Source organism: Lepidochelys kempii, chromosome 3 (genome assembly GCF_965140285.1).
Source record: "Lepidochelys kempii isolate rLepKem1 chromosome 3, rLepKem1.hap1, whole genome shotgun sequence".
Classification (NCBI taxonomy): domain Eukaryota; kingdom Metazoa; phylum Chordata; order Testudines; family Cheloniidae; genus Lepidochelys; species Lepidochelys kempii.
In genome coordinates this window covers 147,667,921-147,685,027 of record NC_136382.1, presented here as the reverse complement: position 1 = coordinate 147,685,027, position 17,107 = coordinate 147,667,921, and the positions used below count along the sequence as shown (strand labels likewise).

Below are 17,107 nucleotides of genomic sequence, written 5' to 3'. Positions count from 1 at the left end.
TGGGAATTTTGAAAATCCCCTTCCTGTTTGCTCAGCCAGGCGTGGAGTGCTCTCAGCGAATCTTTCCAGGTGACCATGCCTCCAGGTGACCATGCCTTCACGCGCCAGGAGATCCCCAGTATGGAGCAATGGCGAGGTGCTGGACCTCATCAGTGTTTGGGGGGAGGAAGCTGTCCAGTCCCATCTGTGCTCCAGCCGCAGGAATTACGATATCTTCGGGCACATATCAAGGGCCATGCTGGAAAGGGGCCAGGACCAGGACGCACTGAAGTGCAGGGTTCAAGTGAAGGAGCTGTGGAATGCCTACCTCAAAGCAGAAGAGGCAAACAGCAGCTCCGGTGCTGCCCCTGCGACCTGCCATTTTTACAAAGAACTGGACGTGATACTTGGGAACAACCCCACCTCCATGCTGAGTACCACCATGGACACCTCAGAGGCCAGTGCAACAAGGCAGGAGGAGGAGGAGGAGCAGCAAAGCGGGAGTGAGGGTGCTCTGGTGGAGGAAGACACCCTGGAATCTCTAGATGCATGCAGCCAGGAGCTGTTCTCAATCCAGGAGGAAGGTAGCCAGTCACGGCGGCTGGTGCTTGGGGAAGGACAAACACCAGAGGAGGTTCCTGGTAAGCAGCTTTTATTTTGGGAAGGAAGTTATTCGGTGTAGGCTCTTGGGGTGAGGAGGGTTAGGGCTGCATGCATGCCTAGATGCGGAATAGGGCGTTGACGTGCTCTTTCACATCGCGGTAATCGGCCTCAGTGATCTCTTCAAAGGTCTCAGCCAGAACTTGGGCAACGCTCTTGCACGGGTTTTTCAGGAGAGTCACTGTTGTCCTCATCCCAGTAAGGCTAACTTGTCCACACCACTGTGCCGTGAGGGGCGGGGGGACCATTGCTGCACACAGGCAAGCTACATATGGGCCAGGGCGGAAGCCGCATTGCAGTAAAAGACCCTCCCTTGCTTCCCTGGTCACCCTCAGCAGCGAGATATCTTCCAGGACGAACTCCTGTGGAAAATGTGGGGACAGTGTTCAGTATAGGGGCTCCCTGCCGCTGTTGGCTCTCCTGAAGGTACAGAAACCCAGAGGACAGTACAGCCGTGAAACAATCAGTCATGCTTGACCCTGTGCTTACTCACCATTTTGGGGGTCCCGTGGGTTGTGTGCGCTCGCTTTGGGCCAGGCAAATTATGCTATTCTGTAGACTGTGCTTGCCCTTGAGTACGGGGGAATCATTGCTCTGTCTGGTGTGAACAATGTTGCCTCTGTTAAGTGTTGCATTTTGCCTTTACAGATGCAACCTTGAGATCTCAGCCATCTGTGTTATCAACGGCCGAGAGGCTGCAAAGAATCAGGAAGAAGCCACGTAGAAGCAAAGAGGACATGCTGCATGAAGTCATGCAACATTCAACTAGCCAGGGGGTTGGACTAGATGACCTCCTGAAGTCCCTTCCAACCCTGAGATTCTATGAACTAATGAAAATAAAAAAGTGCAGGAGTGGCAGGAGAGTGAAAGGAGGGTCTGCCAGCAGAATGCGGATCCCTGGCACAAAAGCACAGAGCGGCTGATAAGCATCATGGAGCGCCAAGCGGACTTGATCCAGGCGCTTGTAACCATGCAGGCGGAGCACTACCACCCCACAGCTCTTGCCCCAAAACTCTTTCCTTTGTGCCACCATGTCACCTCCAAACCACTTTCCCCAACATCTGAGTGCTTACCGCCACCTGCTGCCTCCAACACCTGTAGCTTCACCACCCAGTTGTGAAAACTACAACCCTGCGCACTGCACTCAACCCCCATCACCATGCAGTATAGCCATCCTGAAGTGCAGCACGCATTGCACAGCACTCCAGACAGGACATACGCAAAACTGTGATTGTACTGTTCCCCACCCCACCCCATCTCACCTCCTTGCCCTTTGTGTTTCCCAAGCAGTTGTGTTGTGTTTCTTTTCAATAAACTGATTTTTTTGGCTTTGAAAACATTCTTTATTATTGCATAATGTAAAAGAAACCTTAGCCCAGGAAAGCAACAGGCACTGCAAATCAGAGTATCATACATAGCAAACACAGATTCCTACTGCACTTCACTCCCGTGCAGGACACCACACCAGACATAACTGTTGGCTTTCAGCCTCATATTGCTCCCTCAAGGCATCCCTAATCCTTGCAGCCCCTTGCTGGGGCCCTCTAATAGCCCTGCTCTCTGGCTGTTCAAATTCAGCCTCCAGGTGTTGAACCTCCGAGTTCCATGCCTGAGTGAATCTTTCACCCTTCCCTTCACAAATGTTATGGAGGGTACAGCACGCGGATATAACCGTGGAGATGCTGTTATCGGCCAGGTCCAGCTTTCCAAATAGAGTGCACCAGCGACCCTTTAAACGGCCAAAAGCACACTCCACAGTCATTCTGCACCGGCTCAGCCAGTTGTTGAATCACTCCTTGCTGCTGTCAAGGCTCCCTGAGCCACGGCATCAAAGGGTAAGTGGGGTCTCCAAGGATCACAGTGGGCATTTCGACTTCCCCTACGGTGATCTTCTGGTCTGGGAAAAAAGTCCCAGCTTGCCGCTTCCTGAACAGGCCAGTGTTACAAAAGATGTGTGCGTCATGCACCTTTCCCGGCTAGCCTGTGTTAATGTCAATAAAACACCCACGGTGATCCACAAGCGCCTGGAGAACCATAGAGAAATAGCCCTTCCGATTAACGTACTCAGAGGCTAGATGGGCTGGTGCCAGAATTGGAATATGTGTCCCACCTGTTGCCTCTCCACAGTTAGGGAAACCCATTTGTGCAAAGCCAGTCACAATGTCATGCACGTTACCCAGAGTCACGGTTCTTCTGAGCAGGATGTGACTAATGGCCCTGCAAACTTGCATCAACACGATTCCAGCAGTCGACTTCCCCACTCCAAACTGGTTAGCGACTAATTGGTAGCTGTCTGGAGTTGCCAGCTTCCAGATTGCAATAGCCACCTGTGATCCCACCACTCAGTGCTTGTTTCCTGAGCCCAAAAGCGGCGTTCCACAGTAGTGAGCATGTCCGTGAATGCCACAAGCAAACTCATGTCGTTTGCATTACTCGAGTCGATATCATCATCGGAGTCCTCACTGTCACTTTGGATCTTAAGGAATAATTCGACTGCCAAAAGTGATGCGCTGGCAAGACTCATTAGCATATTCCTCAGCAGTTCGGGCTCTGTTCCCGCAGACCAAAAGGGAAGACAGCGCGTAGTACAAAAACTGTTGAAAGATGGTGCCAAATATGGACGGAAGCAAAGGGAAAGCTGGGATGCGAACCGATGCATCACGGGGCATTGGGACAGGACCCAGAATGCCCTGCACTCCCCGCCCCTTCCCACAAGCCACAGCACCAGAATGGGAAGAGGTGCTCTGTGGGATAGCTGCCCACAATGCACCACTCCCAATGCTGCTGCAAGTGCCGCAAAATGACACTGTATACAAGATACTGTCTTTAGCCTCTTTTCCTCCCACTCTCGTTGATAATGGTTTTGTTTCCTCGAGTCTAAAAATGTCAACTGGAGACATTAAAATTATGTTGACTTGTGCTACTGAAAAACTACTGACAGATAGGGGTGTGTTTTCAAAACAACACTGAAGAATTAGCGGAAAGAACAAGGAGTACTTGTTGCCCCTTAGAGACTAACAAATTTATTTGAGCATAAGCTTTTGTGGATTAAAACCCACTTCATCAGATGCATGCAGTGGAAAATACAGTAGGAAGATACTGGTATACACACACAAACACACACACACAGAGAACATGAAAAAAGGGTGTTGCCATACCTACTATAACAAGAGTGATCAGTTAAGGTGTGCTATTATCAGCAGGAAAAAGAAAACTTTTTGTAGCGATAATCAGGATAGCTCATTTCCAACAGTTGACAAGAAGGTGTGAGTAACAGTAGGGGGCAAAAATAAGCATGGGGAAATAGTGAAGAAACAGATTGACAGAGCCAGAAGAGTACCCAGAAGTCACCTACTACAGACCAGGCCCAACAAAGAAAGTAACACAACGCCACTAGCCGTCACCTTCAGCCCCCAACTTAAACCTCTCCAGTGCATCATCAAGGATCTACAACCTATCCTGAAGGACGACCCATCACTCTCACAGATCTTGGGAGACAGGCCAGTCCTTGCTTACAGACAGCCCCCCAACCTGAAGCAAACACTCACCAGCAACCACACACCACACAACAGAACCACTAACCCAGGAACCTATCCTTGCAACAAAGCCCGTTGCCAACTGTGCCCACATATCTATTCAGGGGACACCATCATAGGGCCTAATCACATCAGCCACACTATCAGAGGCTCGTTCACCTGCACATCTACCAATGCGATATATGTCATCATGTGCCAGCAATGCCCCTCTGCCATGTACATTGGCCAAACCGGACAGTCTCTACATAAAAGAATAAATGGACACAAATCAGACGTCAAGAATTATAACATTCAAAAACCAGTTGGCGAACATTTCAATCTCCCTGGTCACTCCATTACAGACCTAAAAGTGGTGGTAATGCAACAAAAAAACATCAAAACCAGACTAATGAGAAACTGCTGAATTGGAATTAATTTGCAAACTAGACACCATTAACTTAGGCTTGAATAAAGACTGGGAGTGGATGGGTCATTACACAAAGTAAAACTATTTCTCCATGCTTATTTTTCCCCCCATACTGTTACTCACACCTTTTTGTTAACTGTTGGAAATGGGCCATCCTGATTATCACTACAAAAGGTTTTTTTTCTGCTCCTGCTAATAGCTCACCTTAACTGATCACTCTCATTATAGTGGGTATGGCAACACCCATTTTTTCATGTCTCTGTGTGTATATATATATCTTCCTACTGTTTTTTCCACTGCATGTATCCGATGAAGCGAGCTGTAGCTCACGAAAGCTTATGCTCAAATAAATTTGTTAGTCTCTAAGGTGCTACACGTACTCCTCGTTCTTTTTGCTGATACAGACTAACACGGCTACCACTCTGAAACCGATTGAAGAATTAATGTCACAGAATAGCATGCTGCAGAGGAGCTCAGAAATTTTACATAGTGTGGACTACCTCCCCATCCACTGGTGAGCATGCAGACCATTTCCTCCCACATTGGTGTTCAAGTTACACCTTTGTGACAACTGCAGCAATTGCTTACATGGGAAAGAAAAATTAGGAAGAATTCAAAATATTTTAAGCTTCTTTTAAAGCAATATAGGACATGCAAAGGAGAAGCTTAACTATGTGTCAGCCCACTTGCTGCCGACCACTACAGAGGGCTGCTGCTGATCCACAGACCAACTTACTATATTGTAATTACACAATTTCACATAGGGAGTTTGCCATGTTTTAAAGATAAAAATCTAGTGTTGCTTAATATATAACTTGTTTATGGTTGCAGTAATGATAGCTGTACAAATAGCTAGCTCTTGTAAAATGTTTTTTATCTGTAGATCTCAAAGCTCTGTCCATACTAGTACTCAGGTTTTACCTGTTCGGAGCAAGGTTTTGGACATGGTAGTAAACATGGCTGAGCCTTATCTGCACCAGTTCTCTCACTGTCAGCAGCTGAAAAACAGGAACTAGTGTAGACCCTGACACAATCAGCATTTTTATGCTTCGCTCAGCTGTTAGTTGCCTCTATGCATCTAAACCTAATGTTGTGAAACAGAGTTTGACCTGTTAAATAATATTGCAAGTATCCACTGTTCCAATATCCAGCTGCTATGGGTTTCCTAGGCTGCTGGCTGTATTTCCAACCTGTATTTTTCTTACTTAAGTTGGCAGCAGTAGAGTGGGTGCAGAAAAGGATGCTCTGCACAGGGATGTGTAACTCTGTACACTGACTGGAATTCAAAAGTGAACTAGTGAGTTCTACAAAGGCATCATCAAAAAGCTGAAGTCACACACATGCTTGAAAACCACCTCATATTTGGCGGAGTATGTTTGTTCCATGCAAAAATCTTAAAAGGAAATTATTGCTCTTATTTTTATGAAGCAAACTCTTTTAGGCTGCTCAACCATTTCTGCTAGTCTTATGGCTACTCTAGGCTGTGCTATTATGAGAAAGCTTGGCATTATGTTTGTGGAAATAGGACATGAAACCTCAGGACATGCCAGTGCTGTGTTGATAAGTAAAGGTAAGATGCTTGGTGCAAACTTTTCGCCTTTTTGCAAGGTGACTGCAGAATTCAAAGAGCACCATAAGAAAGCGCAGGCAATATAGTGTAGATCTGTCAGTAGTGAATGATGGGCAGATTGGCCTAAAAGTAGGACTACAAATTATGGGGGACATTTTCAAAGACACAAATGGGAGTTGGGTACCCTGGGTGATTTTGAAAATCTCCCTCTGTTTTTAATATAGAAGAACCCGCTTCTTTTGGTACAACACTAGCCAGAAGATCTTTTGTGTTAATTTAAGAGAGATTAACATTTTAGGTAACTGTAATGTGAAGACTTTAAGGACCACATTGTTCTATTGTGTCTGTACAACTCAGTGATAAAGAAATGCTTGTTTTGGAAAAGATTTTGACCTCATTGGTTTATGCAGCTGGTATGCTAATGAAAGAGCATGGAGAACTTATTTTTGGGAACTAATTAAAGGAGTTTGACTGCTCCATGGGTATTGCAAAACATGATGATTTTATAGCTTGATAATGCATCGGCTCACTCCCATGTACTGATGCTTAGAAATGTGAAGATGCACTTTTTACTACTTCACACCACCTTCAAGACTAGGTCAAAGAACTCAAAATTAGATAGCGCTGTATCATTGCCAACAGTTGCAATACTGGGCCAAAGTCAAATACAATTTAATTACTGGAATAAAACAGTCATACAATGGTGAGTGCAAAAATAGTGTAATTTCTATTGATTGGATATTCATAGAGGCTTGATTCTGATGTCACATGCACAGGTTTTACACCTATGTAATTTCACTGCATTGATTTCAGTGGCACTACTCCCGATTTACATCAGCATGTGAGATCAGAATTATATCCCCTGTGAAAAAATGTACCCACCAGAAGAGGGTCAGTCATTTTGCCCACCCACTTAAAGTCAAATTGGTGCAAGTTACATATTTAAAATAAATTATGGTTAGTGAGAGTAGGACTTTACATTTTCATTAGATAATTTACCTTCATGAAACAGATCCTCAGGTAGGCTAAGTTTGTGATAGTTTGAGTGGCTTTGCTGGAGCAGTCACAATTCAATCCAACTGAGAATGTGTGTGGAGTTTTGGCCCAAAAGGAATATTTTTTTGGAAAAATTATTTGTATCTGAAAATGGAGATATATAATGGAAACAATTTTACAGACTTAATTAGAGCGTTTGCTTCACGAATATAATACAAAATATAGTTAACTGGATTGTGCAAGCCTAAGGTAATTGCTAGAGATATGGGAAAGTGATGAGGTGTACAAACCTTACACTGGGCAGGCCCAGTAGCCCTGCCTCTCTAGACCTGCAGAGCGTGCTCTAACTAGAGAGGAAGCTTAAATGCACCTCACTCAGGGGGAGGAAGACAGACCTACTGTGAGGGCTCCTGGACAAGGGTGCTGAAGAAGCCTCCCCGAGTGAAACAGGAGTTCATGCTGAACGTTTGGTTATCTTTTCTTTTGTTATTTTGTATTGGACTTAGAGCCATGGAGGAGAGACAGATGGTAGGAAGTGACCCAGGAAAGGTAACTCTGGTGCCAGACATGGTTGACTTTCATAGGGTTCTGGGTCTGAGCCTGCTGGAGGGGCATAAGCCATATTCCAATCTTACTCCCCCTTTGATAAGAAGAGGGTGAGGACATTGCAACCTGAGAAGAAGCTAAACCTCAGGTGAGGAACTGGACTGAAAGGCCTTCCTACTGACAGGTGATATTGTGTGCACTACCCACTAGACCACCTGGCCCTCCATTACATGGAGGATTCCACTAAGCGGGACTCATTTAATTTTGAAGCATGTAAAAAGAATTAACCTCATGCAATAAGAAAAGGTATTGTAAGTAAATACCAATCTTTAGAGAAACTTACACTATGAAGTGGAATGCTAACAAAGGACTAGGAGATGTAAGATAATATCAAGGCAGGAGAATTTTACCAAACTGTTGCAAAATGTAAATATATTCCAGTGTTCACCTGCTTGTTTTGCTTAATATATTTAATTACAAGGATTTCCCTAAGGTAACAAATAGGCCTGCTTAATTTGATACTTTGAAGTCCAGTAAGTATTTTGACAATTATGTACAATCAGGACAGGCCATGGATTAACATAACATCTCTTAAAAAGAAAACCAGGTTGTTTCAGCCAAAAAGTTCTCTGCAGACTTATAACACACAATATTTAACATTTCTGCTGAACACCAGCATAAGGACATGACATCAAGTTGCTGGCATTTTTAATTATTAGAAATGATACATTTTAAAACAAAGAAAAAGTTGAAATAAGTCAAATTTGATATTTATAAACAGTAACAAAAACAAAAACAAAAAGATGAAAGGACTTTGTTTCTTGCCTCATTTAGAATATTGTTAATATTGCCGGTCTCTAATCAATGTAATATTACATATCTTATCTTACTAACTGTGATCTAAGGTAATTCCAGTATGGTTTGATTTGTCCCTTAAGGACTACTGAAAATTAAGAACCAATAGCAGTGCATGTTGTGTTTGAAGCAAGATTTATAATTATTAATCCAGCCAATAACTGATTTTTTTATGATGTATGCGTTCAAGTATAAAATGGAAAATATACCTAAACAGTATGAACTGTACAATGTAGCAGTCCTATATGGCATATCCTTAGCCCTTGTCAATGCTTAATAATAAATTAATACATACGACTTTACTATGTAAAATCAGACAATTCAGTTTAAAAAAAAAATCCTTTACTTCCAGAATAGCCTAAAACAATCAAGACAAATTTTGGAATACCATTAGTTTGCACAAAACAACTAATAAAAGATAAATTCAGAAGTCCAATGTTGGCATGAGGTAAAACCATGTGCATTTATTTAATCTGCATTTTAGAATTAGTAAGCATAAAATTAAATACGTTGACTGTAATAATTCAGTCATACAAGTGCAAGTCTTCAGCTATAACGTATTTTATGGCAGATCATTTAAAAAATGTACCAGTAAATCATAAAAGAGGGAGCATGTCCATTTAACTTTTATTGAAGTATACAGGAGGTTTTCTTTAGAAATCAAATATGAGCATGAAGATATGGCCAAACGTAAAATCTATCAAATTCAGTGAAAATTTTCTGACTTTAAATAGTAGCTGTAAGAATGACCAATATATATTCTTTGTTACATCCGCCCTCACTCTACAAGTAAAAAAAAAAAAAAAAAACATTCAGTAAACATTCTTTCCTAAGGTAGTTTCCCTTATATATCAGTGATTTATCCATTTCTTGTATACATAACTTTTTAAACATACCAATCAGTGGTTCTCACAATTGAAAAATAAAAGCACAAAAAAGTTTACACTGTTGTACAGGTAAATAAAAGATCATCTTGAATTAAACTGTATATCCTTAAGGGCATAGTATAGTTTCAATTTCATTACCTATTACATAATTAGCTTCTTACATACAAATATTGACATATTTGGCTTGTGCTTCAAAGCCTCTGTATCTGTAAAGTCCATGTCAATGCCACTCATAATTTGAAATCACTGGAGATGTCTTTACTGCTGCTAGGTTTAACCTGGTCATGCAATATCGTCTCCTCAGAACTTGTTGTGGCACTGCATTTCTCAGAGGAATCATCAGAATCTGGATCCAAGCCTTCAGGGGAGGGGAGTTTTAAAAGCTCTTCCCGGAGTTGAGCTGTGTGACGCTGTGTGTACAGATATTAAGATATTGATTAAAACATCATTACTTTTCACAATTCTTCTAAGAGAGTAATTTTGATGCATATTATCAATCAAATAATATCCAGGAAAAAATTATTATAAAAATGGTCTCCCACAAGTTGAAAACTATTTCTGTGGCTGTTGACCAGTCCAGCAACAGGTTTCAGAGTAGCACCCATGTTAGTCTGTATCTGCAAAAAGAAGAGTACTGGTGGCACCTTAGACACTATCAAGTCTCTAAGGTGCCACAAGTACTCCTTTTCTTTTAGTCCAGCAACAGTAATGGTTGCAGAAATTCACATATCCGCAGAGTTCTACTGAGAGTGGAGGAAAGGGGACAATGGGATGCCAATCTGCAGCAGCAGGGCATTTGGGGTCAGCAAGGCAGCAGTGGAAGTGTCCTGGCTTGTCCTCCTGTGCATCACAACTGTGTACTATCCATGCTCATAGTTGGTGCTGGGCACAGCAGGAAAAGTTTGGATAATTACAACTCACCATCAATAAAAAGGTTATGATAAAACACATACTACAGAGATATATAATATAAACAGTATGGAAAGGATATTCCTCTAATCCAGGGGTGGGCAAGCTTTTTGGCCTGAGGGCCACATCGGGGTTCCGAAACTGTATGGAGGGCCAGGCAGGGAAGGATGTGCCTCCCCAAACAGCCTGGCCCCTGCCCCATGACTGCCACTCTCAAAAGCCCCAACCCATCCAACCCCCACTGCTCCTTGTCCCCTGACCGCCCCTTCCTGGGACCCCACCCCTATCCAACCCCCCCGCTCTCTATCCCCTGACTGCCCCCCAGGATCCCATGCTCCTTATCCACCCCCCCCCCAGCTCCCCGCCCTCTTACCATGCCTCTCAGAGCGCCAGGACTGGAAACCACGCTGCCTGGCCTGAGCCAGCCAGCCATGCCGCTGCGCAGTCTAGAGCACCGGGGCAGGCCAGTGGCTCTCGCAGCCGCTCTGCCCAGCAGAAACTCGCAGCCCCACCACCCAGAGCGCTGGTGGCACAGCAAGCTGAGGCTGTGGGGGAGAGGGGATAGCAGGGGAGGGGCTGGGGGCTAGCCACCCCGGCTGGGAGCTCAAGGGCCGGGCAGGACAGTCCCGCGGGCCAGATGTGGCCTTCAGGCCATAGTTTGCCCACCTCCACTCTAATCTGTTCACCATAAAAAGCAGTGACCCTCATTTTAAAGCTCAGTTGCATTAAAAGAATGTCATTCTAGCAACAGAAAAAGTGTTCCCCAGCAGTAAAGCCACAAATTCTGCTCTTGTCCAAGCAAAAAACAAAGTTGTTAAGTATTATATATTTTGTTAATGAACACTGTAAAATTGCACTGGAATGTTAGATGTTAAATATACAGTTATTTGCTTATCTATGAAAGGAATTGGTTTTCTGGAAAGTTTCCCTTTAAATCTGTACTGCAGACTGGTTACAGTACAATTTTATCATATCCCATACATCCCAAAGTAACACCAAACTGCTCTAAAAGCCTTCTGAAGAAAATTAAACTCTCACACTTGCATGGGATGGAACAAACTACATAAGAAGGAAATAAATTCCATTTGTAAAATATTTCATAAACAATCGTCAAGAGATGCATTTGTGACGGTCAGTTTTACAGTTTATTTTAAAGCTTCAATCATGTTCAACTTTTTTTTTTTATTAAAGATCGCTATTTTTGCTTGTACTCGTACATGCAGGATAGTTCGTTAAAGTGAACTGTTGCTTCATGTTACCTGTGATTATATTAGCATGCCTCACCTTAAGAGCTGCTGCGTGATGAGACATAGTCCTGCCTACCCGTTTGTCACTGCTGTACTGCTGTATATCTGCTATCCACTCCTCACACTGGGCCATGATTTCCACTCTCTTCAAGTAAAAATGTTTATGTATGACCTGTAAGAAAATATACAATAGAAGAAGAAAAAAATTAATCCCTGGCTTCCAACCACCATATGCTTTTAAGAACAGCAAGGCTGTGAGTTTTGACCTAAAAATGTCAAGTAGATCAGTGGTTCTCAACCCTTTTGGGCTCGGGACTAATTTGCAAATCTTGATAGCCTATCATGACCCCAAGAGAGCCCTACCCCCAGAAGCCCGCAGACCGAGTCCTCACCCCAAACCCTCTGCAGGGTTGCAACAAGGGGGTGGGTGGCCTCAGAACAGACACTGAAGCCAGCTGTGAACAGCAGTGAGCTGAGATATTCCCCCCCAAAATACAGGGCCCCCCCTCCAGTCCATAGGGGGCAAAGTAAGGGGTGAGGTGAGATTTGGGTGCAAAGTGGTCTGGGGGAGAAATTCGGTAATTTGGGGGGTAAAGTGGAGTGGGGCTGGGCAGCAGGATGCAGTACAAAGAGAGGGTATTACATGGCGGAGGATAATTTAAGGGGCCAGTACTTACTAGAGAATCTGCCAGCACTACGATTCATTCCCTCCCAGCTCCTGTCCCATAGGGCTGGTTGGGCTTGGCATCCTGCTCTGGGCATTCTGACCTCCATGGTCACTATGGCACTCAGGTTTGGGCTGGCTGGACCAAATTTCTGAGAGTGGCATTATAACCTGGTGCATAGGGTTGCAATGCCAAGAGGGGAGGTAAGCCAGCCAGCCCCATGACCCTTTTATGCATTCTGGCTACCCAATTTTGGGTCACAGTCCACAGACTGAGAAACCCCAATGCAGATGAGAAGATTGTCATTTAGATATTTTGTGTTATATGGCTGAAGATTAAACAAAAACCTAAATACAAGACTTTCCTGGATGCTAAAATACTGACAGTTAGTAAAATGGTAGCTAAATTCCCTGACCATACAGAAATCCCAGATGTATTTGCAATACAGGGCATACATTTACACACAAATATTTTCTAATCGGGAAAAGAACAGATACAATACATGAGTTTTAAAGCCACTGCCCTTAGAGCAGAATGTGTTTGGGGTCGGATGGAAGGGGAAAGAGTAGCACTTACGTCTCCACTCAGTGCCACTTTCTGCCTGAACAGTACACAGGTAGGCAGAACTTGTATTAGCGAGTGAGTGTCTGGAAGAATGTCAGTTGTGCAGCATGTTCTTCCCCAGAGCTGGCCATGGACCATCAGCTAGTGTGGAAAGGGGCAAGGCCATAGTTACGTCCCCTTGAGGTTACCACCTTTGGTGGTACTAAAACTCCCTATAACGCTCTTGTGATTTTAGAGTTCAAGCATCAGCATTCAGGCTGTCCCCTACACTGGTGGGAGCCAGAATCTGACCCTATACCTATTTTGGTGTTCATGTACAGTTTTAGAGACCACACAAAAGTAGTCCTAACTTTTACTAATGGTATGAGACTCTTAGCACTGACTTTGTCAGAGATTTCTAAACCCTAAGTGGGGTCACAGATACGTAAAACTAGAGAACTACTCTAAAATAATTTCCTAAAGAAGTTTACTAAGCACACTGTCAATTACTTCAAGGCTGAATATTTTTGCAGTACAGCAGACATGGGGCCATATTCTCCACTGCTTGTTTCCTCTTCTCCTTGTTATTCCTCGTGGGGTAAATTAATAAACTCTACCCCGAGGGTTTTTTTCCCCCTCATTTATAGCAGACACCATGAATAAACAGTGTGTAGAGTACTTAATTCCCTCCCCTACTCCTCCCCTTCCCAACTCCTCCCCTCCCCACTAATTGTATAGGCAGCAACCTAGTAGTGCCTATTTTCCTTCTTAGGCTTCAGGTGGAACAGATGCTTGCCTTATCCAAAAGATGCTTGTTTGGTTTGACCAGACTCTAATTTATAGGGATAGCCATACTCCCTCTAAGCTAAGGGGCCAATAAGTCAAACAGTTGTTGATGCTTCTGCACTGAGAAAAACTGTGCCTGACATTTCAGCTATTCAAGAGAAGATTTTAGAAATTCTTTGTCCTTTGGGGACAGCCTGAATGTTAGCTTCTTTAGCGATGACAAAGAGGATTGGGAAAGCTGCCAACATCGTCAACATTCATCCCAATGTCCTCTGAGGGATCAGGCAGTTTTTTAGGCAGTATATATAGGATAGGAGAGGGAGAAGGAACCAACCCAGGGTAGCTAATGGCTTCAGAGATAGAAAGGCTCAGACTACATCCCTAGTAGTAATGAGGTCAACTCCAGAAGTCCTTGGTTCCAAGACTTTTATTCTGAGAAAGCTCTTTGAGACAGTGTGTGTCATTCACTAAATATTTGTACGTTGCCTAAGACAAGGCCCAACCTAGTCGAGGCCTTTAAGCACTACTGAAATATAAATGACAAAATAAGCTCCCATTCAGATTACTTAGTAGGTGTCACAGAAGATAGTGCTTTGCTTAAAACAAATCACAAATAAAAAGAAGGGGTAAAGATTGCACTTCCCAGTGCATTCCCCAGATCCATGGTGATGCTTGGGAAAACTCCATCACAATGGAAGTGGGAGGCAATGAGGCATCGCCTGTGACTACTACTCATTACTGAGGACTCTCTCAAGATGGTTCCCCTTGATAATCAAGGCTCTTAACTTCTTTCTGAAATCAGAGTGGGAGCCAGGGGATAGATGGTACCCCCCTTTTTCATGCTCTCAATACTGCATAGGAAGCAGTCAGATGTGAGCTGCTAGTTCTTAGACTTCGTAAGCTTCCTGGATGCCTTTGCACCTTAAACCTTACAGAAAGAATGATCTAGTGGTTAAGGGTGCTAGCTTGGAATTTGGGACACCCAAGTTCAAGTCGCTCCTTCTATCACAAACATCCAATATGACGATGGACAAATCACTTAGTCTCAGTGTGTCTCACTCCTCATCTGTAAAATGAGGATAAAAGTACTTTCTTACCTTATAGGGGTGTTGTGAGGATAAATACTTTAATGATTGAGGTGCTTAAATACCAGAAGTACAGAACCTACTATACACAGATCAGTCCATCCCTTGCCTTGCCTTTGAGTTGGGCAGTTCAAGAGGAGATTGACACTGACTCAGCTGGAAAGTTTTTCAAAGTCTCTTTCATCAGGAAGAACTGGAATTACAATTAACACACTTTCTTCGACTACAGATTGAAATTAGCACAAACAGTGCACCTCTCAGCTAAGTGCCCAGGCACTTGCTATGTGGATCAGGAATATTTAATTCTCTGAAGAGGGTACCACCTGAATTTAGTCTATTGACTAATATATGCTGGCTAACATACATATATATATTATGTTGATACTACTACCCACAATATATATTCCAAGCATTTGAGTTTACATATTAAGCATTAATATAGCAGTTATATAGCCCAAATTGGCTTGTACTTTTATTACAAGCCTGTTAACTTATGGAAAGTATCCCATAACACCTTGCATTTGCTGAAGCAAGCATTTGGCATAAGCAGATGATAAACTTGTCAAAAGCAAGATACATTCTTTCTGAGTCTTAGTACAAGCTAGGGAAGTACCTTCATGGATCAGTACCTAGAATGCTAATATCCAAAACAAAGATAAGAACAGAACAACAAGTTAGGGAACTGGAACAAACTGATGGGTTGGATTTTAGTGATGTGTAAAGAAATGTGTAACTTGTAAAATCATATAAATCATACCATTTTGGGAAGCTCACCTTCTGCATAAGGTGAATGTAACATTGCTGCACAGGACTCCTCTTCGGATACTGGTATCATACAGAACCTTTTCCCTGTACAATTAATACACCTGACTCACTCTGGTTATTTGGTCTCAAGTATAGTTCATAACTAGTCAATTGTTTGACCACACTTTGGTTTTACAGTATCAACAAGTCGTCTTCCCAGATTGAGCCTTTGGGTTGGACTAAACCGGACCACGACAGTATTCTTGTCAGCAAGTTAAAGAAGTATGGGCTGGATGAATGCACTACAAGGTGGGTAGAAAGTTGACTAGATTGTCGGGCTCAACGGGTAGTGATCAATGGCTCCATGTCTAGTTGGCAGCTGGTGTCAAGTGGAGTGCCCCAGGGGTCGGTCCTGGGGCCGGTTTTGTTCAATATCTTCATAAATGATCTGGAGGATGGTGTGGATTGAACTCTCAGCAAATTTGCGGATGATACTAAACTGGGAGGAGTGGTAGATACGCTGGAGGGCAGGGATAGGATACAGAGGGACCTAGACAAATTGGAGGATTGGGACAAAAGAAATCTGATGAGGTTCAATAAGGATAAGTGCAGAGTCCTGCACTTAGGACGGAAGAAACCAATGCACCGCTACAGATTAGGGACCGAATGGCTGGGCAGCAGTTCTGCGGAAAAGGACCTAGGGGTGACAGTGGCCGAGAAGCTGGATATGAGTCAGCAGTGTGCCCTTGTTGCCAGGAAGGCCAATGGCATTTTGGGATGTATAAGTAGGGGCATAGCGAGCAGATCGAGGGACGTGATCGTCCCCCTCTATTCGACATTGGTGAGGCCTCATCTGGAGTACTGTGTCCAGTTTTGGGCCCCACGCTACAAGAGGGATGTGGATAAATTGGAAAGAGTCCAGCGAAGGGCAACAAAAATGATTAGGGGTCTGGAACACATGACTTATGAGGAGAGGCTGAGGGAACTGGGATTGTTTAGTCTGCAGAAGAGAAGAATGAGGGGGGATTTGATAGCTGCTTTCAACTACCTGAGAGGTGGTTCCAGAGAGGATGGTTCTAGACTATTCTCAGTGGTGGAAGAGGACAGGACAAGGAGTAATGGTCTCAAGTTGCAGTGGGGGAGGTTTAGGTTGGATATTAGGAAAAACTTTTTCACTAGGAGGGTGGTGAAACACTGGAATGCGTTGCCTAGGGAGGTGGTGGAATCTCCTTCCTTAGAAGTTTTTAAGGTCAGGCTTGACAAAGCCCTGGCTGGGATGATTTAATTGGGGATGGGTCCTGCTTTTGAGCAGGGGGTTGGACTAGATGACCTCCTGAGGTTCCTTCCAACCCTGATATTCTATGATTCTGTGATTCTAATTCCAAAGCAGGTAACCCAATGCAACACAGAACCTGATGCAACTGACCCCTTGGAACTGGGCTACAGAGTTAGTTATAATTACTAACTAACCAGAATACAATTATAATAAAATCTGAAAAACAAATGCACTGTTTACACTAAAACTGTACTTACATGGTTGATAAACTGATGCCCCGGGGGGTGGGGGCGCAGGGAGAACCAGGACCAAGGGAGTCATTTATTATGGTGGTTGGAAGAAACCTATGGGACTAGGGAAGCAGCAGTTTATATACTCCTGCACTCAATGTTGGATTTTGCATAGAAGCATGTAAGG

The 17,107-nt window shown here is 43.7% G+C and overlaps 2 protein-coding genes across 3 annotated transcripts in view; one reads left to right on the top strand and one right to left on the bottom strand.

Moving 5' to 3' along the window:
• LOC140909346 (uncharacterized) overlaps nucleotides 1-1,934 on the top strand; it is a 44,417-nt gene extending 42,483 nt beyond the window's left edge. For both annotated transcript variants that reach the window (XM_073338419.2, XM_073338418.2), the window contains 2 exons: nucleotides 36-620; nucleotides 1,288-1,934. In XM_073338419.2, coding sequence (XP_073194520.2) covers nucleotides 92-620; nucleotides 1,288-1,562 — 804 coding nt within the window. In that variant the 5' untranslated portion in view covers nucleotides 36-91 and the 3' untranslated portion in view covers nucleotides 1,563-1,934. The remainder of the gene's footprint in view (nucleotides 1-35; nucleotides 621-1,287) is intronic.
• A 6,231-nt stretch (nucleotides 1,935-8,165) lies between these two features.
• BIRC6 (baculoviral IAP repeat containing 6) overlaps nucleotides 8,166-17,107 on the bottom strand; it is a 320,172-nt gene continuing 311,230 nt past the window's right edge. The window contains 2 exon segments of the mRNA XM_073338417.2: nucleotides 8,166-9,845; nucleotides 11,629-11,763. Coding sequence (XP_073194518.1) covers nucleotides 9,666-9,845; nucleotides 11,629-11,763 — 315 coding nt within the window. The 3' untranslated portion in view covers nucleotides 8,166-9,665.